The following is a 24,071-nucleotide window of genomic DNA, read 5'->3' as shown; positions in this document are numbered from 1 at the left end:
CAGGGGGAGAGCGAGGCGTGATGAGCAAAGAGGATGCAGACGGAGGATTTTGGCATTTGCGGCCTTTTTGTTTTGCTTTCCAGCGGCACAGTGTTGAGGTCCAGCCTGCTGAAACGAACTGTTTTTGTGCCTCTGGAGCAGCAGACACTGAGATAAAACTGCTAAATTACATATGACTGAACTTTCACTTGCGAACACCCCCCTCCTTCCAACTGCTCCTAACTTCATTTCACTTTAATGCATCTCATCTCCCTTCTCCTCCTTTGTCATGTGGCGGCATCTCCTCCCGTCTCCTACCTCATTTCTCCCCCTCCGCTGATCAGCCCTCATCTCATACTTTGTACTCTCCTCCTCCTCCTTCTTCTGCCTCAGTCACGAACTTAACATTTTGAATGTTAGTCGGTTATTTTCTCAGCCCTGCATTACCCGAGCTCCTCCCTGCTCACCGTCTACAGCAGAGCTGGAGAGGAAAAATAATGAACAATCCGTCACCGTGTTAAAAAAAAATGATGCCTGGAAATGTCACAGCATAACGTGCCGAAGTGAACGCCGCACAAATATTACAACCTCGTTTAACCACACGGTCCGATTGCTCAAAGGACTTCAAGTTAGACCATGATGCTTTGGGTTGAAGGCGCTTTTAAAGACTCTGCTTGAACTTCTACGTTTTGAATTTATCAAACCGCTCTGACTAAATACTGCTGAAGGGAAATGTTTCCGTGGAACATTTTGCACATGGCTGATTACACTCTCGCCATAGCTGTTTGGCAGACAGGCGAGAACATCTTTGAGAGAGAGAGAGAGAGAGAGAGAGAGAGAGAGAGAGTGAGAGAGAGAGAGAGGGAGAGAGAGAGAGAGAGAGAGAGAGAGAGAGAGAGAGAGAGAGAGAGAGAGAGAGAGAGTGAGTGAGTGAGAGAGAGAGAGAGAGAGAGAGAGAGAGAGAGAGAGAGAGAAATTGGAAAAGGACAACAGAGACAAGAATGCAGAGCAAAAGGATGCAACACTCAGCCAATGGGAGGGTTATCCACATCTGTTAAGTAGCCACAGAATTAAAGGGACCATATGATCCTTCATCTGACATCGTTAGTCTTCATGTCTGTCTTTGTAAATGTACATTCACAGGTCCCCTGGTGTCTGAAAGCCAAGTCAAGATTTCAGAAAATGCCAAGACCAGGAAATAGTCCAACTAAACACCCGAACTCCCAATGATATCACAGCAACGTTACTCTCCGTCGTGGCACATTTAATGACTTCTTTTCTGTGTTACTTGCGGCTGATTCCTCCAGAAGAAACAAATTAACCATTACAATGCAGCTGACTGGGTGTCTGGGATGTCATTGTTTTAGGAAATGCATGTGTGGCTTCTTCAGAGAATCGTGAGGATTCTCTGATTCACAAAAGAGCCTATTAATAGAAAATAATCAACTGTTACTCCATAATCTGCTCCTCTTTGTGGGATGAACCGGCGCGTTTGTCTCCAAACATATTTCTGCACATGCAAATCAAATGCACATCACTGAGACGAGTCATCAAGCAGTGATTAAGCCGTCTCGTAACTTAGCAGGCAGCCTGTTTATTTCAGTATAATGAAATTTGTACCATTAAAAATACATAATTTAAAATTCATGCAAACAGCGTGAAGGAGCACACACAGAGCGAGGACAGGTAGAGAGAATAAATGTACCAGGCGTTCAGCAGCAGAGTGAGGCTGGAAGCTGTTCAACCTCCCCTGAACAAGGAACAGTACTGCTCTCTGTCTGTCTGTCTCTCAGACATTTAATAAGGCATGACAGAGGGGGAAAGTTATCCAAAACATCACAGAAGTATCAGAAGTGTGTCAGACACTCTCCCTCTCTGTCACACACACACACACACACACACACACACACACACACACACATACATACACATATGCATGCCTGCTGATGCATGGCTGGAGGGAATGCCTGCTCTGCTTCAAAGGAGCTCATTAGACTGTGTATAACTTTAAAATAATGTCACTCCATAATGAAACCTCTGTACAAGAGAGCAAGAGGAGAGAGAGGGAGAGACAGAACAACAAAAGGGGGGAGGGAGGGAGGGAGGGAGGGAGGGAGAGCTGTTTGTAAAATCCACAAGACTTCAACCCTGAAGCCCCTTCAACTTCACTTGGTTGAGAATTCAGACTGCACTGAGCAAACTGTGACAAGTCTCACCAGGGTGTGTGTGTGTGTGTGTGTGTGTGTGTGAGAAAGAGAGGGAGAAACTGAGAGAGACTTGGGGGGTGTAGACGGCTCAATGGAGCAATTGTGTGTGCTGGCCCCCTTCCCAAAACCCCATCTGCATCCCACACACACACACACACACACACACACACACACACACACTTGTACAGAAAAACACATGCAAAAAGAGATGCACACACACAAACACACATTCCCATATACACACAAGATCCAAATTATCTCCAGTTCCTGGGATTTAGTTCAACACCTGCTGAGGTGGGTGACGTCTCAATCAGCCCTAATGAAGATGTCCAATAAGCCTGTGAATGCTTTCGACCTACACAAAGGTTGTTTGCTGTAAGATACACAGTTCTGCATCTTACAGAGCTTCATCTAACAGAGAACGATAAGAAGAACAAAATGCTGCTCAGAAAACATCCACAGAGTGGAACAAATTTTCAGATTTTCCAGGGGGGGGGGGGGGGGGACTCCAGTTTTAAGCATTTGTGCTGCCTGCTGCAGGGATTCTCCACAGCTGCAGCTGGACTTCTGGATACTGTTCCACCTAATGAGAGAGGGGTCGTGGACATACGTGATTGGACGATGAACGGAACATGTGACTCTAAAATGACTGCCGTACCTGCCTGAGCTCCCATGTCGCTCCATTAATCACTTGTCACAGCAATTTAGTTGAAAATAATTAATGTGATTAGAGCCGTGAGTACACATTATTTTCATTACCCACTAGGCCGTCAGTTGTTTTTTGATGAATTGTTTTAGTCTTCAAAATGTCAGAAAACAATGAAATATTCCCCTCGTTCTTTCCCAGAATGCAGAGTGATGTCTTCAAATTGCTGTTGTCTAAAACCCAAAGACGTCCAAAACGACAGAAAACAGAAGAAGCTACAAATGTGAGAAACATTTGCAATGCTGGAGAGTTTGCATTCACTGGAGGTCGGTCTGGAGAGAGTGTGGGAAGAAGAAAATACTGTGAGCACCAAGTGCACCGAGCTTTATGCCTGGTTAAGCAGCGTTTAATAATGATGGCTGACCACAATCTAGATTCCTGAATCAATGCATCCCGACATCATCGCATTGCACAACATAACAACTTTCTATGGAATATTTTTCACCATATTTAGGCATAAATGTTACCCAAACTTGCTAAAGTATCAGTATGGGTAGGGCACATTCTTGCCTGTTGCCCATCAGTGGCGTCCATTCAGCGGTAAAATGAGCAGCAAGTCTCCCAAACACGTATTCCGTAAAGGTCGGCCTGCTTGTCTCTCATCTGTCTCCCGGCCTGTCAGTGATGCTTCAACAGACACAATAAACAGAGCTCCGGTTCATGGTGTCATGGTGTCTGTTACATCTATTGTTGAAGCGTGTGCGTGCACACACACAGACACACACACAAGTCTTTTCATGTTGAGTGAGAAGGGTCAGAGACAGGACCTTTTGTGTTTCTGTCCAGGACTGCAGGAGGACATGAAAGAGCGTCAACAGGCGGGAGATAAAAAGTGAGAAAGAATACAGGCCAGAAAGCTGGAGAGTACAGTTTATTCACAGTTGTTGGCAGAAGCAACGAAGAGAACCGGAGAACTGTGGGGGTGAGAAACAAGGGGGAAAGGAAAAGCGACGAGACATCGGGCGTCAAGGTTGCTATATGTACGAAGTGCTGACTGAGCAGGACACAAGGGAGACAAATCACGCATTACGGGGTCAAAAGCGAACCATCACCAGTCCAAAAACAAACCTTTCAATTTCAATCTCGAAAATATTTGTAAAAATGTCAGCTTTCCACGTGGCGGGGATGATTATTCAGCACTGCGAAAGCTACTTATTCCCCGCTGCTCATCGGCAGGAGTTTGAGAATTAATTTGAACAAATGACTCCTGATAATGGGCAAGTTCAGACTCCATTTTCAGAGAAGAGGCGAAGCGCTGCTGGAGACGCCAAAAGAGGGAGTGCAAAACAAGACGAGGAGAGAGGAGCGGGAGAGAAAGGTTTGGGTGAAAGATGAAGCGGGGAGGGAGATGGAGTGAAGTGCTGAATCATCCGAGTGTGTCAGCAGAGGGAAAAAGTAGGCCAGGGTGGTGAGGTGCAAGGGCGGGGATGTTAAAATCCCCAATTCAGTCGTACAAACTCTTTCATCAACCACTTGCTTCCTCTCTTTTCTTTCCATACACTCCCCCCTCTTCCTCCCTGCCTTCTTTGATGCCCCCCTCCTCCCCCTCCTTCTCCCTGCTAACAGTAAATGATTGTCCCTCCTCGACCACAGCGGTGGTCTGTGATTACCACCACCGAAAAGGTTCCCTCTAGCTTTCTGCATGTTGGGCAGTGCTTTCATTATATTGTTTATTACTTGATTGGGATTTGTGAAAAGTGCAGCTCCTGGTGTTCAGCTCTGAGAAAAAATGGGCAGAAAGATCAAAGCCGCATACGGCTTTGGCAAGATTTGGAAGGATTAACAGTAAGACCCCCCCAAACGACGCTGAGGTCATCAATGTTACAGTACTGAAATCGCAATGCAGCACATGTTACCTCATACCATAGGAGTGTGTGTGTGTGTGTGTGTGTGTGTGTTTGTGTTTGGTTGGAACAGGAAGGAGCTTTAAGTCTATAAATATTTTCTTTCCCATACAAGGAGAAAAGTTTTCTGTAAGCCAACAGGAGAAGGTGTGTTTTTTTCATAAAGAGGTATCATGTATGGATGTGAGCAGCAGTAGTGGATAATGTGTATGTTGCTAAGTGTGTGTGTGTGTGTGTGTGTGTGTGTGTGTGTGTGTGTGTGTGTGCGCGCGCATTAAGGCTGAACCAAGGCCAAGATTTCTACAGTCTATGAAATTCCTCTACATGTCCATGTTGTCGTGTACATACATAGAAATAAACATGTTACCGTTTGTCTAGACTGAAAAAAAAACCCTCTTGGTGCACGTATTCCTCATTGTTCACACACCAGTTATTAAATGAAGCGCACACACAAGAGCTTGATTCCCCACTCCCACAGTTTTGTGTTAATGGATGTCGACACATTCCTGTTTGGACACAAAGCAGACTGGTTCTGTCCTCAGGCTGGCACCAATAACATCCTCTGAAAGGACCAGAATAGCCTTTCTGTCATTACACACTGTTATTACACAATGCTATGGATCGAGCTCCTGATGACGTAGGCAAGACAAATCCGATGGGTGTTACTCCAACATTAAATGTACGGTGATGTAATCTCACAAATCTTACAACTGTTGAAACTGGCTGTCTGATGTCCTGAAGAGATCGAAACATGAAATCAAAGAAAATTACACAGAAGTCTGTCTGTCGTCTCCCTCCAACGACACACGAAGACACATGCTGATCAAAGAAAGCTACAAAAACACTGAAAACTACAATTCCCATGATGCAACTCAAACCCATCTTCCATTTGACCCTTCCAGTCTGGTAAACACCCATGTCTGTCCAGCTTTCTGCTCCCACATTGTAGTCTCACAGTCTAAGCTGTGATGACATCACCATGACATCACCAGGCTGAGTCGTCCTAACCAGGATCAGTAAACTGAATGTTTGATGGACTGTCTCTTCAAAGTCTGCAGCGCAAACAATCCAGAGGCACTCACATCCCATAGTCTTCATTTCTAAATAACCAGTTTCTGTGCTGCATTAACATATGTGGTCGCACTGGGTCCCTGCTGATGTGTATGCACGTGGTCGTGTTTCTGAGCGTGTGCGTATCAACACTGAGAGGACTAAACGCAGCAGGATCAGGACACCTTCACGGCTTGTGTTACCTTAAAATTCAAGAATATGTTCAACAGGCTGAAGTTACAGAAGGGGAGCAGATGTTAGACTTTTAACAAAGGCTAATTACACACTCGTCCTGTAACTTTTCTGGCACACAAAGCTTTTTTTTTTTTTTTTTTCCTGTAATGGGATACAGACCCTGTGAAACAAATTGCTGCTCTCATCATGCATCTCCCTCTGAGTTATGACCTATAGTTTCAGTAACCAGACAGTGACATATTACAGAGCTTAATCAAGTCATTTTTAAGAACTGCTCTGACAGCTAACAGGTGTGCATGGTTTTAGGATGTGTTGCTCACAGTTGGAGTGAGACTGCTTCATATTTCAGATGAAAAGTAAAGGCTGCTGATGCGGCACCACACGAACATTACAGTGCAACCGCAACACAGCTGGTATGCTAAGAAAGGTCTGAGATAATGCATCTCCTGTTCACTTATGAGGTTATCAAAGAGGCAGTCTGAGGTATGTCGTTCAGTTTACTGACGTAACATAAGAGCTCTGTCCGAATTCTCAGCTGTGCGGACGCTTGCAGACATGCAGAGATGAGGAAACGGACTTCTTGCAATGAGGAAAGTATCATTTAGGTCAAACTGTGATATCCTGCTGGTGACAACTGTTACAAGCTTCCTTTTTAGTCAACAGTGACCTGACTTCTCTTTATCTACAGAGGTCCGTCCAGCAGAGTCTGGACATACTTAATCACATTTTGTCTTCTCGGGTCATGTTTTTTCTTGATCATATCATTGATCATTTTGTGCACACTGTGAAGCTGAATTAAGTGAAATCATGCCACAGTGTGTCACAACAAATCAAAGCAGCAATGCACTCGATGCAAAACTGAAATCAGCATGTTGGTACAGGCTAACTGGCTGGTTTTAGGACCATAATGCTGCACTGCATTGCCTTGCATGGCCTCAGTGTTCCCTTATTCAGTAGCTGAACTGATTAAAATTTCAACACAAGTTTGCTCTCCACCTCTTATACACCATCACCTGCAACTGGTCACCGCTGTATTCTGAATGTGTCCTTTGGGCCACATGTTTGTGCTTAATTTCCCTTGTCCACGCCATCTTTTCTCATACCCTCATTTGCAAGAAGGATGTAAACTAACCGAAGCTGTGAGAGGACGCCATGCAGTGACTGTACAGGAGGGGTCTGTCCACAATCTGCTCCCAGAGTTCAGCTATGAGCTGCAAGACATTTACTTTCAGGCCCACTTTCCACCTGCAGAGCAATAACTAAGTTTGATTTCATTTCTAGCATGCTGCTGTTTTAGTGGGCTGTGAGAACAGAGAGAGAGCTCAGCAATCTGCCAACAACAGAAACAGGAGAGACATCAGTCCAGAATACAAATTCTCTGTTGCCACAATTCATCTCGATCCTGCATTATGCTTTTCATTTAGCTGTGTACGTACATTTTAAGCAGTCAGCTGACATGAGCCACACACACACACACACACACACACACACACACACACACACACACACACACACACACACACACACACACACACACACACACAGCCACCTTGGCTTGCTGTTTATAGATCCCTGAGCTGCTGCACTTATGCACAGTTGGATCAATTATTCACAGGCAGGGTGGGACGGTCAACTCTGACCTGTGAGGACATCACACGCTCTGCGGCTGTGACGTCGTTAATGGGGGGGAAGCAGAAGGAGGAGTGACAGTGGAGTGGAGGCTGAGAGGTGAGACGGGCTGTGTCGGGAACAGACGAAGCTGACAGGCAGGAGACTGCGCGGGTACGATTAAACAGCTCGTGCGTCCACAAACAGAGAGGGTGATACAAATTAACAGCCCAGAGGTCTAACAGGGAGCATACCGTCCACAGCACAAGTACTCCAACTCCTTGCAAAGGCTTGCCTCAGGCAGCCATACCTGTGCCTGGATGTTAGCGTCAGAGTTGGCCTCGTCTCCAACATGACGTTAGACTCCAGAGCATAATAACATGCAGCAGAGAGAGCGTGAAACAACCCATTTCAAACCAACCCAAGCTAAGGTGTTACATTGTTTTTGCTATTCTTAGCCCCGTCTTGACAGGGTCAGACACAATCATATCTACCCCTGAAAACACAGATAAATCAAACCCACCTTTTAAGGCAGAAACGCACAGAGGCACAGAAAAAGGCCTGCTGGAGAGCTCTGGATTTTCTGAAACTCCCCTTTTGTGGTTGGTTTCTAAAGCTGTATGTTAGGGCCCAAAGTGGCTCTGTACATGACAGGAATTTTGTGTTTTCATAATTGGCTCCCAGGGTGACTGACTGAATATCTGTCCTACTTCAAAAGAACAAACAAACTAACTAAAAAAAATCTAAGATAAACAGTGTGAGGAGAAAGAGAGCATGCATGAGAACAGACAAAAATGGGGTTTTGCAAGACAGGAACACAAAGAAAGCAAATTACCACGGGGAGAAAGGAAAGATAGAAGGACGAGAGAGGGTGGGAGAGGCAGAGCGGTGTGAGTGAATTACCATATGGCCTGTTGAAGAGAAACAGGGGAGTTTAACATCATCATGCACTGAAATATAGCCTGAGTCAGAGGACCATGCATCCCTAAACATACTCGGACACACACACACACACAAACACACACAAGATCCTATTTGGACAACTGACCGTTCATTATGCTGTCTCCTCCTCGATTCTTGCTGGCTAAAATAAAAAACTGCAGCAGATTTCATCAGCTGCAACTCGCTGATTAAACGATATGCTATTGTCATTTTTTTCAACACAAGCAGCCAATGCAATGCATCATGACATGATCTTTGGCCTTAGACGTAACGCTGGGTCGGGTTACTACTGTAGGTGATCCGCTCATTAGCCACACATGCTAACATGGTAGCTAATGAAAAGCAGGTAAACACACAGTTAAATCCATTGCTTACAGTTCTGTTGTTGTGGAGGGGAGGGCTTTGCCAAGAGTCAGTTCATACATTTACAGGAAACCTGAACACCTGAGCATGGTTTTTTTCTTTTTTTCTTTTTTTAAACAAATGATACCTCTGCAGGAAAGAAGGGAGGCTATAATCTGCTTCAGTGTTTGCCACTAAGCTATATAAAAAAACAAGTGTTTGCTGTGCTGGCAGTGCCAGTATTCCTGACTGGAGCTGATGGGTACAGCAGCTTATTTGGAGTAACAAAGAATTTCCTACCATAAATCATTTTACATGAACCTGTACAATTACAACTGGCACAGGCTGTACAGTCCTGAGGCAGCAGAACGGGTCTGGAGCTACACATAAACCTCTGCTGATGGGAACCTTGGCCTGACTTTATATTCAAATGGAGGGCTTGTGTTTGAGCAGAGCTCCACTTTACAATCATGTTAAATGTATATATGCACGCGTCTATTTTTACAGAACCACCATCCAAGGCTTCTGTCACCAGAGGAATATGCCGTACAGTCACAGTCTGTTTTTAACACCAGAGGAGCTTTGTGGTCTCAGGAGTCTTTTTTTTCTTCTTCTTCTTTTAGTAAATGATGTGATTTTCAGGCTTTTTCCTTCAGAATCTCAACCACTTGGACAGATGACTCCTATTCATGCTGCATACTAACTTTTTACTGCTTTTTCTAGCCATCCAGATCAGACACGGCAACTGAAATTGAAGGGATGAGCGGAAAGAAAATGTTTCTGTCTGGCCAACACTGTGCATAAACTGCTCTCTTTAGTTTCCAGTGACGGGTCATTCGACAGCCAAACAGCCTGCCATTCACTCTTATTGTTCCTTATTTTAAACTAGAGGCAGATAGAGCCAAGTCAGCACCTCTGCTTCCTGAAACCCATTCCAACCATAAAAAGACACTCTACAAGCTTCTTCTTTAGTAGTGCTGACCAATAATATCACAACCTTTACAGTGGACTTCGGACCATTTTTTTTATGGGTCTATAGGTGGTGTGTTCATTATGAGTATGACAGCAGTGTGTGGAGTCATGACGGTGTAGAGGTCATGAGTCGGTCATTCAAGTAGGCCCATGTAGAGCTTAAACTAAATAACATTAATCACTCAAATCTACATGTTAAAGAAATGTGTTTTTCGACATTAAGTATTGTAATTCCGTGACCTATTTACCTCACTTCCTGCAGTTTCACATTTCCTACATCTCCCAGAGTTCTTGAAGGCAACTTCAGGAGGGGCCTGCCAGAGAATCTGCTGGCTGCAGTGATTGTGACAGCTGTTCCAGTGGAGGAAAACCACTGGTTGCACTTACATAAAACATGTCTTATGACTGCTACGCACTCTAGTCTATTGAGGCTAGCGTCAGTGGAGAAGCTGGCTGCATCTGCATCTGCTCCCCTCTGTGACACTGTTGAGGAAGCCCTGCTGGTTCATGCTCAGAGGCTGACAGCAGACCCTGAAGTCAGAGGATGTTGAGCATTGCCAAACCAAGATTAAAGAGCAAGAAGACAATAATAACAATATGGACAGATTAAACCATGGGAATCAATTGTGGAAACATCTGAAAGACAAAGTGCATCACTAATAGCTGCTTTTCATCAACACCGTGTGCGTGTTTTGGTGGATTTCTCTTACAGGATGACATTTTTACAGAGTAGCTGAAAACAAATGCTGCTTCATTATTGAATGGCCATGATGTAATGCAGGGTGAGAAATTAACACCTCCCACCAGACCAGTGTTGAAAAATCTATCTACCCACCACTTTGGCAGATGGCCAAACATTATTTGGACTCTTCTTCCATTTTAAAAATCAGTTACAGTACTTAGGCTGCCGAGTCTCAACACAGAGGGCCCTTTGCTGCGCTGCTGGTGAATCTGCCCTACATACAACACATCTAATGGGCTGGGCCTCGTCCAGACCTTCTCTCAGTGCTTACCTATTGATTGATTGGGGATCAGGCATGACTGGGCAATAGTTGATGAATCACGTTGTGATGGAAGAACACTTAAAGCAGAGTACAGAAAGATCTGCACTTCATTCAAGGTTGAGGCTGATGAGTAATGTCAGCATCAGGTTTATTCAACCCAAATGTGACAGATCCACACACGTCTCCTGTGAATGTTTGGGGCTGAAGATGAGGTGGGTGGCCAGGATGCCTGTTTGCATGTTCCTCAATCCGCCCTGCATTATGCTTGTTTTGAAAGTCGGCAGCGACAAACAGCTGAGAGCGGGGCAGATGGAAGATCCAGACAGAGATTTTGTATCCTTCAAAGAAAAAAAAAAAAAGAAAAGGAAAAACCTGCTTTGCAGACTGTTCGTCTCTTATTTGCTTGGAATCTTAAATATGTCACAGATAAACAGACGAAGCCATTTCAACTTCAGATCATAGCACGCGCAACTATGTTTACTCTTGAATAGGCAATCACAGGCGGAGCTGAACACTTCTCCTGATTCTCACACACTGGCACAGCTTCTCTGAATCATCTGGTACAATGAAAGTGCAGCACTTTGTCCTTCAGGTGGCGGAAAATCAAAACAGCATTCAAATGGTGACACTTGGTCTTTCACTATGGCGACCTCAAAAAAAAAAAAAAAAAAAAGCACCAAGCTTGCATCTGAAGCAATAGATTTTTCTGCAAAGTCAGATCAATTCAGATTATTCTCTTTCTTTTCATAACTTGAGTCAGGCAGAAAACAGAGAGCATCATTTCCAGTGAAACACCACACAGGCTAATAGGAGTAACAGGAAGTGCACTGACTAAATGTCATGGGTGGCTGCTGCAATCATACTTGTAATACTTGCTGTGCATTTTGTGATTTGAATGTGCCTCCCACAGATAGGGCACAGGCAAAGCATGAGGGCCACCTGTGCTCCCTATCAGGCCTATTTGAATAGTTTGGCCCGATAACAGGACGCAGGATTACTGCTGACCTGACGTCAACATCAGTGCTACCACAGCTTGCCTCTCGGTGACAAATTGCATGAAAGAGAGTTGCTGTTTCCTCTTGATGCCTGAACACAAAACAGATCTTTGAAAAGCTCTCGTCTCAGCGCTGGTCCCACAAACAATGGATATCCTCGTCCCTTTCAACTTTTCCATGAATGCTCGTCGCCCGCCAGTGAAGAAAATCATCAGAAGAAGAAAATAACGCAGTTTTGAGCATTCTCAGATGCAACATGCTGTTGTGTTTAATCCGAAGGGGCCTACCAGTGACAGAGAGGGGTGGATACGAAGAAAGATAGAGTAAATGAAGGAAATAAAAACCACATCACAGGATGGAGTGAAAGTGTTTGCAGGAGAAGAACTTGTAATACTTGCTGTGCAAGTCTGACATCAACAGATATAAACAGTGCCTACTTTTGTGGTGTTATTCGTTAAACTGTGTGTCTTCTCTCTTGGCGTTGCCTCGGTCTTTATCTCCTGGTATCCACACAGCTGTCTGTCTGCTCGCTGCAGCCACTCAGTCACTGGGTTTCCAGGCTGGCAGGTCAGGATTAACTCCTTCTGACTGCTGGAAATAAAAGCTGCCAAATGCGACACAACCCACCGTTCTCCTGCTCTGGAGTCAGTCACTCTCGCTTTTTCCCCGTCTCATCATTCTTTCTTCATTTTTTGCAGGGTTTCATTCACACTAAGTGGTTTAACTCACCGTTTGCCTTCAGGTTAAAGTGAAAACTGTCCCTGACAGATTTTATGAGCTGTAGCTAGCTAGCTAATTAAGCTAATGTTAGTTCCACGTGTTGGTTGGAATCACTGCCTCCGGCTGGTTTTTTAATGTTTCCAGCTGACTTGTATTCATCCAAAATCCTGTAAAATCGTTGTTAATGTGCATTTAACGGTTGTACATGTGATATAATACTAACATACCGAGGCTGTAAAACCAGGCTGTTATTTCGTTCCAACATAAGCCTGTTAAACTTAGCTTAGTTTACATACTCGGACAAACAAGATAAAGGCTAGATTTATCATATTTTTAAACACTATGCTACAAGGCTCTCAGGATGAGGACTAATGCTATCTCAGATAACGAGTTTGGCTGGGGATGCTGGACTGTAAACCTCCTTAAATCCAATAAAGGGCAGGACAGAGCAGCTAATGTTAGCCTCCACTGATATAGCATCCAGGACCAGTTTCCACACAGTGGGGAAAATAAACGGTGAATGTTCTCTCATGAACAGGCTCTCCTTTAACATAACCACAAAACAATGCCATATGAAGCACTCCCAGGCCCTGTTGGTAGCTGGCCAAACATGCTAACAAATGAATCCATCCCTTACACTTTGGCTCTGAGTTTGTGGTTTTGGAGAAGCTAACTCTCCAAGCTCTTTAAATGCGGAGCGTCGCTCGTGTTACAGCTCCATGCACAAAGCTCCAACATGTGTAGAAATCCATTGACAGGACTGCTGCTTAGTTACGGTTGCTAAGCCATGATTGGGTAATATCTGCTCAGGGGAGGGTTTTAGTGAACGCCACATCTACTGGGAAAGCCTGGAAGGGAAAGCACGACTTGGATGAAACAGTTAGCGAACACTGTCTCTCCGCTGGGACTCCCAACTATAAAGTTGTGTAACTCTAATGCGAGTGTGACGCAGACGATAAATACTTAAAAGACAGTGACTTCTTCTTTGGTATCTCTATTAACACTGAATGACTACAGCATCCGTCAGAAGTGATCATTACTTAAAGAAACAGGCTCACACACAGTCAATACTTCAAACAAAAACTGAATGTCTGAGAGGGATTCGGAGCTCAGGGGTGCCCAGCTTAATTCAAGACTTTAATCGATTCAGTGTTTGCTCTATGGAACTGCATTTAGTTAGTTAGCAATAATGGATCTGCTCCCTGGCTGAAATTACATTGTATTCTGGCATTACAAACATATCGAACGGCTGGGGCCTCGAGTGGTTTTGAAGCCACAGGTCTTTTGACTAGATGACTGTATCGTAGTTACACAGCAGCAGGAACTCTAATATATGCAATCAGTATTATGAGTAAAGCAGTGTATGTGTGTATATATGCATATGTCGTAAAGACTTGACTGGAAAGATGACAAATGCACTGCTGGGTCCGTGTGAGCTGACAGCGATGATGTGCCGACAGAGTGTTGAGGAGCAGGGGCCAGCATCCACCTCCTTCTACGTACTACCCAGCAAACAAAAGGCCAAAGGTAAAACACACTCTAACTGATGCCAACATCATCCGCACTGAGAGTGCGATTTGCAAGTGGTCCATTTCTTGAACATTTTCTACTTCAAAACAGCAAAACGCTCAGAGCCACTGTAGTCACACAATGAAAGACAGATGTATTGATATAACCGAAGTTTGAGACACGCGTACGGACAGGCAGAAGCTGAACGCCTACAGCTGCAGATAACAGAGACTGTGACATTCACTCAAGAGTTCTGGACCAGCCAACGTTAAACACCCTCGGAGTCCCTGCTGATCCGATTCATGCGCGCTCTTCTCCTCTCCACAGTTCGCTTGCAGAAAAGCACCAAACTCACTTCTGAATCCTCTTTCACCAACTAGAAACTAATCCAAACCTCTGGCTAATCACAACACACTGAGGAATACTTGCAATTCAACGCTGTGATCCACCTTTGGGTGAGAGCTGAGCTCCATTCCAACAGTGGACAATGTGTGCATGAGTCAATCTGGCATGACTGTGTTTACCTCATGTGTAAGTGATTCATCCTTCCCCCTGCCCCAAGTCCTTGTCAAAGTAAATACAGCTCGCAGTAACTGAGGGACATTAGTGCGTTACATTTGTGCTGATCAAAGTAACTTTATTGGTCTCCCCGGGGAGAAATTTGCAGTGGATAACGGGAAATTGCTGCGTCAGTTACACTATGCAACAGAGACATACAAACACAGAATATATAAAAAAGTCAGTAAACGTACCGTGTACATAACCAATTAGGCTCAACAGAAAAAATGAGCAGTGCAAAAATTGCTGTCCATGGACTTATGCAAAAGAGCAATTATACCACCTTCTACCATACATGCCTTGCAGACACTCATTCATATTTCAATCCTAAATAAATATACATTCATTGTTCCATTTACTTCAATCCTAGATAAATATACATTCAATGCTCCATTTACACCCATACATACAATCAACCATGACAATATATTCCCTCATACGTTCATTCATACGTACATGCATCCCTTTGTCCATACAACACTGCCCTTGCATTCAATCCTAAATAGAAAATACATACATTGTTCCATTTCTACCCATGCATTCAGCCATTCAGTCCTTCCTTTCTACATTCGTATACATACAGTATGTTCACCATTTCTCATTGATGAACTTAATTGAGAGAGGTATGAACGAATGTTTATACCTGTTGTGTTTGCACAGTGGAAACCTATACCTCCTTCCTGAATTCATCAGTATGTATTCGGAAGACAAAGGATGCGAGGTGTCAGGCAGAATAGTCTTAGCCTGTCTTACTGTTACCTGATCAAAGAGCTCCTGCGGGTTGAGAGGTGGTGGTGATCAACATTTCTATAAGAGGGAAATGTGACACAGTTTGAGCTGACTGTCAATGCCACACAACTCATCTTAGGGAAAAAAAAAATCACTTTTCACCACTTTAATCCAACTAGCATCCATCTGTGGCTTTACTCAAACAGCTGATAACGTCCTTAATAAAGTCAGTGTTTGTTGGTTTTTCCTATGGTTTGGTGCCACCCTCCTCTATCTGCCACTTAGCTCCCCTCTCACACCACTGATTAGCAGGAGAGTAGACTCAACAGTGGGATGTTGGTTTGTCACAAGCCGGCAGGAAAAACCCTCTGAGGTCTGTCCAACAAGGAAGACTTTAATGAGGCATCCTGGTGCGCCAGCAGGCTCGTGTTTGTAACATTATCCTCCTGTGTACAACAATGCACTAACAGATACCGTACAGGTCTGTGCTGAGTGTAGCTGCTGGGTGTCTCCCAAAGTTTCCTGTCATACTAGATTGTGTATGGAAGAAGGAGGAAGGTGGAAACTGCACTTTCAACCCATAAACTACACCCTGCCGGAAAACATGTTTCACATGTGTCATAAAACTGCAGAAAGATGCCAAGAGGCAGATGATACTCCCGTTTTTCTAAGAAACTATGGGCCTTTGTTCTAAAGATTGAGAGTGATAATATTTTTCTAAATTGTCCATATTTCTAGGATTTGTAAAGAATTATAATACAATTGATTGAGCTCATCCAATATTCCTCAGTTGCAGAATCACCAAAATGAGGCAGATGAACCTCGCGTATCTCAGCTCAAGTCTCAGCTTTTACACAATCAGTCGGTGTGATTCAGGCCTGCAAAGGAGGCTCAGCATCACCGTGTACCCTCATAAAAGACAAACTGTCACTGCAGCTCTAAATTTATGATCGGAGATATGAGGCATATTCTGTTCAAAGGTTTGCTCTTGACCCCTGGAGACCAAAAAAAAGCTTCCAAGGAATTTGTCAGAAATGTCAATGTTTGTGACATTTTGCACAGGACACGGTGATCGCTTACAGGCACAAATGCTGTGTTCAAAAAGTGCCTTTAAGTCAGCATACAGGATCTAACAAGAGGGACACTTCTGAAAAATAGGGTGCTTTTGAGCTGATAATAGTCGAAATACGGCTTTGATCTGCAGAGTGACAGTATGATGGGTGCATGACAAAGCTGGAGAAGTGAGTTGAACTAATTCTTCTGGCAGACACACTTTCTTCAGATTATTCAGACGTGGGCATTCGAGTTAGCTGCCATGATAGTGTGAGCTGTGCTCCGGCTGGCAGGCACGGAGCTGCTGGGCTCTGAATTCACCACAGTGCCTCCAAGCAGCGATGACACAACAACATGTAGCTTTGTGTGGTGTAACGTTGGATGCAGGCGATACCTGTGAACAGCAAGAGGGGGTTGAGGGAGTCCTGGCTGAAACGTGTGCTGCGTGTGAATAACCTCTGTTTCTGTCAGCTGCTTGGAAATTTTCTGGGCTGCACTAAATGCTCTATAGACATCTGCAAGTCACCATTATCTCTCTGTTTAATGAATGAATGAGTGTACAAATGTGTGAATCACACTTTGAGCATAACTCCCAATGAGGAGTGTTTGTCCATATTTAGAAATCTACCACACCTGTTACGCAATTAAATTCACAACCTTTCCAGTTCGTCTACTTTTTTCCAATAGAAGAAAAAAGATGGAAAGGTAAATGAACAGCACAGAACCAGTAAGGTACTTTTAATAGCATAATGAGGAGTTGATGGCAAGGACACCAGTACTGAAACTCGATAATATAATGGCATTAATTAAGGAATACTCCAAACATTCTACAGTTCCAGCTTCTCAATTAGGAAGATTTGCTGTTTTTACATTGGATTTTAGAATACCTTCTGGTTTTGGACAGGGATTTTAAGACATATCTTCCAGCTCTGGGAACTCATTTAGGAGCATTTAAGTAAAAATAAACTTTGACATTTCTGAAGAAGCAAGAAGCTACAAATGAAAAAAATTGAATTTCCTTTACATTTAAGGGATGCACCAATCACCAGAAAGTGTTTAGAAACTGTTGGTTGTAATTTCATCTTTGGTCCCTCTGTGCAGAAAATTTAGTCCATTTATGTAAAATATACTAAACTACACCTACAATGCTCATGACAGCAGTAAAAAGCGATTAAATGATGGGAAACAACACTTCGCCTATGCAGCAGCACACTTGTTTAAACAGGTTACACCTCTGTGAAAGACACCAGCCAGGCGCAGCTGATCATACAGGATCCATATTAATGCCAGCTGCCATCTAACTCCACAGAAAGTTGCTTATCGTACGAGTGTCACTTTGACCCCCTTAACAGCCTCAAATATACGCACAGACACACACACACACAGACACACACACACACACACACACACACACACACACACACACACACACACACACACACTGCATGAGAGAGAGAGCTATCAGCCTAATGGAAAAGTAAAAGGGCTGCTTTGGTTGACTGGAGCAAAGCAAACACAGAGAGACAGATAGGACAAGACAAGAGACAGGTGGAATACACACAGGGCGTTCACACACATAAACACACACACACACACACACACACACGCACGCGCACACACACACACACACACACACACACACACACACACACACGCTACCAAATCCAGAGGGGTGATGGAGGCAGTGTACTGTGCACACAACCACCCACGCAGAGCTCTTCAGCAGGATACACTGGCCCACATTAACACAGGCAGACACACACACACACACACACACACAGGCAGAGACACGCACACACAAACACAGTAAGCTCAAACTGGATGCTCCCCCAGCACAAAAGATGACTGTGTTCAGTCTCTCTCCCTCTCACACACACATAGAATATAGATGTGAGCACAATGGCAACATGTCTTCGTCCACATGTGAACACCTGGAGGATATTTAACTTACATTTCACACTTGACATACTGCTGCATGTACAGGCCTGGCACATCATACTGGAATCCATGCCTCCACACACACACACACACACACACCAAGGCAATCTGACCAGTTAGTAGTAGCAGCAGTTTCAGAAGTTGCTGTAAAGCCACTACATGACTCACACAGGAAGAATAAGTACAAAGTGAGGGAAATTAAAGTGACTTACATACAATCAGCAGTGTATTTGTTACTCCTATCCCTAATCTAATCTAGTGCAAAAGCCCTGCTATAACTCCAACAGTCACAAAGATTATGATGTTCAGTCATTGTTGAAACTGTTCTGGAGAGGTGTTGATTCGACTGTGGTCACTGTGTCGTTTGCAGTGCTGTTGAGCTGTATTGAGTTGTACTGAGAGGTGTTACAAATAGCCTGCAACCATCGTTTGATGAATCTACCAGGACATTTCTCGATTGATTGTGTGGTTTATGAAACCAAATCATAAAATAGTGAAAAATGGCCACGAGCTCCTTGAGTCTGAGGAGGCGTCTTCATATGTCGGTTCAAAACCCAAAGACATTCAGTTTCCTATCATTTAATAAAAGTAAAAGCAGCAAATCCACACATCTGAGAGGCTGGAGCCGCCAGATGTTTGGCAATCCACTCATCAAATGTTTCTAATAATTAGTCCACACTCACTGACATGAATGGGCAAAAAAAACCACGAAGTTAAATCTCTGTGACAAACTGAACATCATAGCAGGACGGATGCTGTAGACTGCATCAGTTCAGATTACTGCACCTAAAATCAGCAGACAGGACATGTGGACACCTCAGGAGTCACGTTTAAGTGAATCGAGGTTGTTCCCACAAGACCAGAAAAAAATGAATGTTTAAAGCCGCCTTAAAAATAAAAGCAGCATGTGTAGCGGTGCTTTAACCCGGCGTTAATCTGCACACTTCCTGATCTCTGCTCATTTCTCGGAGCAGCAGCTTGTGCTGACGTGCTCTACAGGCTAACCCCCCACCCCCGGCCCTGTGAGCCAGGCCAGCAGCCTAATATTAATAACAACCACTCTGCATGCTTTCGCCTTTATTCTGCTCTCACATTAACCGGCTCCGCCACGTTAAAGTGCTTAACATGCTGCCCGGCGTGGACGTGCTCCGCTCCCACTGCCACGGGAAGGCAATCGCCGGCACAGCGGGAGGTCTGTGCACGCCGACCGGCCAGCCCCGCTACCCCGCTGCCCTTGTCCACACTCATCTCCACCAAATCAATGCCTGCCCACTGATACTAGCAGGCCCTTTATCACATTCCCCTCAGCATCGGTGCGGCCGCTAAACAGAACCCCCGAACAGAGGCACAGCAGCGCCAAATCACGCCGCTCCATCTTCGCTTTGTGCTTGAGGAAAACATCCAGACGGACCGTGTAGGCAGAAAAGGCAGTCGGTGAGAGCAAACCCTACCTTTCGACTCAGCGCTGTCCCCGAATAGAAGTAGTAGGCAATCCCCAGCACCCACAGCACGGCAAAACATAACAATATCCTCGATTTCCTCCGCATGGCTGCCTCGTTTTTCCGTCCGCCTGTCGGTGTGTTTCGTGGGTCCGCTCCGGTCTGGTCTGCGTGTCGCGGCTCGTACCGGTCGACTGTGTCCGTGCAGGGCGCTTCGCCGTGCGGCTTCGGCAGGCTTCGTCAGTCGGTCAGGGGAAGCGGAGCGAGCAGGAAGCAGCGCAGCCAGCCAACATCAGCGGGGTTAGAGGGCAAAGGCTAGCCGACTCTAATCCAATCAAACACCGGCTCGGGGAGCCCTGGAGGAGGGCCTGTGCTGGCAGCGAGTCGAGCCGTGCCGTGCGGGTCCGTGCTAAAGCCGAGTAAAGGGGGTGGGGACAGTCCCTGTGGGAAAAGATTGTTGTAAAATTTCAGTTATGTGGCTCTGGGAGCTGCGAGAGAGGATCTGTGATCATCATGCCTCCTGACTCCTCTCTGCTGTGGGGCTGCATGTGCGCTGAGGAGGCGCTGGGGGCGCTAGAGACACTTTAAACCGGGTTAAACTGGAGAAACTAAGCGCTTTCTCTTTCTCTTCTCTGGTTCTGAACCAGGCTGGTAAAAGTAAGGACACAAGCTGAACGGTTTGGAGGACTATCAGCTTTATCTAATGTTCTCCTTCTTTTTCCCTTTTCGTTCCGTTCCGCTCTTTTCCTTTCCTTTTTGTCTCCTTCCTTCTTCCCTTGGCCCCTTCCTTCCGTCCTACTTTTGTTCCTTCCTTGATTCGTCCCTTGGTGCCTTCACTTGCTCCTTCCTTCTTTCCTCTTCGGGTTCCTTCCTTCCTTTGTTCCTTCCTTCCACCCCCCGTATTCCTTCGTCCCTTGGCTCCTTCCCTTTTTTCCTTCCATCCTTCATGCCTTCCTTCTTTTCTTCCTTCACATGTTCCTTCCTTCCTTCCTTCCTTCCTTCCTTCCTTCCTTCAGTCATCCTCTGCTGTCCTAGGCCTCTGACCCCAAAAGAAACTTCTGATGAAATTCGGCCGATTATTTTAATTGAAAATGAATTCAGTTCATAAAGAGAAATTCCCATTTACTCTTTCATTTTTCTCCCTAAAATAATCTGATTCCCACCCAGAACAATCTGAGAAAAAGAATAGTTAGTTGACACAGATTTCTGTCTACATCAAGGTCCTATATATGAATAAATAAACATTAAAAAGAAAAAAACTATGATTTGGGCATATTGTATTTTATGCATTTTATCACACCATCCTTATCAAAAAATGGGGTCATGGCAGTTTCCCTGTTTAGATTTCCATGTTCCTGAGCATCTGAAGGGTTTCTCATCCATTTTGCTTTAAGGTTGAGACTGAAAGTTCACTTTGACCTTGGAAACAGTTTGCTGACAGAACAATCACACCTCAAGGTTCATTTAGTATCTTTTGCTTTTGCACTACAGACAAAACAAACAGACTGAAGACATCACCCTGGGGTTCAGGAAACTGAGATGAGCATTTTTCACTATTTAAATGAATAATCAATGACACTGATCTTTAGTTGAAGCCTTAAGAAAGTTGCTGTCATCACAATGCATACAAAACATTAAGAACAGTTAATGTGTTGTACGAAAGTGAATGAAAGATTCTTCTTCTTCTTCTTCTTCTTCTTCTTCTTCTTCTTATTATTATTACTATTATTATTATTATTATTATTATTATTATTATTATTATTATTATTATTATTATAGACTTTCTTAAAAAGGCTCAGAAAATATGGCTTCAAACCAAACAGCTCTCCAAAACATCAACAAGTCATCACCAAAAGTGCAACAATCAAATCAAAGTGAGAAAAAAAAACAAACAAACATTATTAGGTATTAATTATAAAACTGCTTCAGTGGAAGTGCGTGGGTGTGGATTGATCAGATTTGACTGACACTTGTGCTGCAACATGAGCAAACAACCCCACATTCAACATTCAAATGCTGCCAAATCGTAACTGACGCTGGAAATGATTGACATCACCCTTTTCCCATCCACTTCAAACCAGTGACAAAACAAAAATAGAGAAAATGTCTTACATCAAATATGCAAATGGTTGTAACTTTGGCAGAAAAGCGTGTGTCTATGTAGGACCCCATTACCCAGTTTGAAGCAGGTGGATAAAAAAAGACTTCAGGGCCTTTAAAGCTGCAGAAAATGAAACATTCGGTGTCAGATTAGCTGACGGGTCATTTTTGAGAATTTCTAAATGTTCAGTCGGACATTTTGGAGCAAGTCAATCTGACATTGTTGAACCACTTGAAAGCAGAGTTCAAATAGGTGTTTGCATGGCCTGTGGCACTCGGATCAGCGCTCTCTGAGATAGATCTCAGCCGTAACACCTTCAGCTAAACTAAAAGGTCTAGTTCAGGTTCAGCGTGCTGGTTCAATCTGCCTCTGACATTTTCCATTTTCACGGTGACAAAATGCGATTTTGAGTGGAGAGCAAAATGCCCCAAAGTCCAAGTGAAAAATGCTATGAATTCACACTTTGTGCTGAGCCTCCAAAGAGTGTCCCGGCAGTATTACACACACATTTATTCATTGCTGCTCCCCCCGCGGTGGTCTGAAGAGAGCCTCGGTGTGTTTATGTTACCTACTGTCGTGTTAGAGCATAGATGGATGGAAGGAAGTCAAACTGCAGTTAGAGAGAGAAGTGGAGGAGCAAGAGGCCGAGAAACAGATGCTGAGCAGATTTAGCAGCACAGGGGTGAAAGATGTTTTTATCTTTTGCCCTTTTCCTCGGACGTCCTGAGTAACTGTTGTGGGGGTCTCAAATTACCCCTGAAGAGGCTCAGTTTGCCTTTCAAGACCTCTTCCAGAAATAGAGAGGAGAGACAACAAGTCTTGGCTGTGAGCTTGGCAACCATCTTCACTTATGTCAGACCTGTAAAAAGTTACTCTAAACAAGATTAACGTGCTTGTATTTCATTGTCATCTGTTTTTATAAATCCTTTGAATAATTAAGGCCAGGAATAAATCAAGGCTAATATCATCACGACTGAAAAGGGGCTTCCAGACGAAGGTAACACTCACAAAAGACTTCCATCTTTAAAATGTCCTCCTCAGTGAAGTCTCTTTGATTTATAACCTCCTTATCTGTTTTTTTTGTCATGTCTGTCTAACAGGTGTGGGTCTGCTGTCACTATATAAATATGAAGCATGCACACATTATACTTTAGGAGACACTCAAGAAAGGAAACCTGATCACGTGATCTATGACTAAGACAAAGAGCCAGTGAAATACAGGCCGAGCAACTTCATTTCAATGAGCCGTTGCAGGGAGTATTGTGAGAAACTTATCCAGCTGGAAGAACTGCTGCCAAGAAAAAGGATGTTTTCCCTCAGTCTACAGCACGGACTGATGGGTCCAAAATATTTCAGCGCTGACTGTTGTTCTGCTTTCTACAATCAATGAATATTGAACAGATTCGAGTGTGCTGATGCATTTTCTATGTGATACTTAGAGTCAGTCTTTATCTGGTGAGCAGTGCTCTTTATATACTGTTTATGGACAGTTAGTCACATACCACTGGATAACGCTACTCATGCACCGGCACTAATAAATGCAAAAACAGCTCTTTAAATATTGATTTAAAGTCAGGGACGAGTAGTTTTGGTAAACTTGGTGATAAATCTGCGAAACAAGCCTCAATTTTCTGTAGAAACCGGCAAAGGAGTGTGAGAGGTCAACGTTTGGATGCATTTCTGAGAGCTGTGCTAGAAGAGCCCAGAGGACACGTTCAAGCCGTTTCCTGTTTGAACTGTAGACCGAAGTCCTCATTTGTGAAGCTTTTACTGAGGCAAAAGGCTCTTTGAGGGACCATTGTTCTAAAAACTATTTTCCATTTTCCAGCTTTGCTTTGATTCCCTTGTTTTGTAGAATGATCATTTTTCCATTTGCAAACATTTGCATAAACCTTGAGGCAAAACATTGTCACCTGTAAAAGGAGTTTTAAGCCAGTCTGATCAAACCCTTTATTACCAAAATATAGAATATATTGTACATGCAGGCACAGTGGAGGGTCCAATTTATTCATTTCAATATTTTCTACTGCGCTGCATTTATCTGAAAGATACATCTACTAATGAGACTGAGGGAAAAAGAGTTTTCAATGAAGGTCCCCAAACCTTTCAAAATGCAAATGAATCAGCATTAATGGAATCGAGGATTAAAAAAAGCAAACCCTGAAAATCTAAACATGTTA

General features: G+C 44.0%; 1 protein-coding gene across 1 annotated transcript in view; it reads right to left on the bottom strand.

The window, feature by feature from the left end:
- galnt2 (UDP-N-acetyl-alpha-D-galactosamine:polypeptide N-acetylgalactosaminyltransferase 2) overlaps positions 1 to 20,301 on the bottom strand; it is a 52,073-nt gene extending 31,772 nt beyond the window's left edge. The window contains exon 1 of the mRNA XM_076726213.1: positions 19,803 to 20,301. Within this exon, the coding sequence (XP_076582328.1) occupies positions 19,803 to 19,898 (96 nt within the window). The 5' untranslated portion in view covers positions 19,899 to 20,301. The remainder of the gene's footprint in view (positions 1 to 19,802) is intronic.
- Between the last annotated feature and the right edge of the window lie 3,770 nt (positions 20,302 to 24,071).

The sequence above is a fragment of the Chaetodon auriga genome, chromosome 1 (assembly GCF_051107435.1).
Source record: "Chaetodon auriga isolate fChaAug3 chromosome 1, fChaAug3.hap1, whole genome shotgun sequence".
Taxonomy (NCBI): Eukaryota; Metazoa; Chordata; class Actinopteri; order Chaetodontiformes; family Chaetodontidae; genus Chaetodon; species Chaetodon auriga.
The sequence above is the reverse complement of the archived record's forward strand: the minus strand, read 5'-3'. Positions and strand labels throughout refer to the sequence as shown.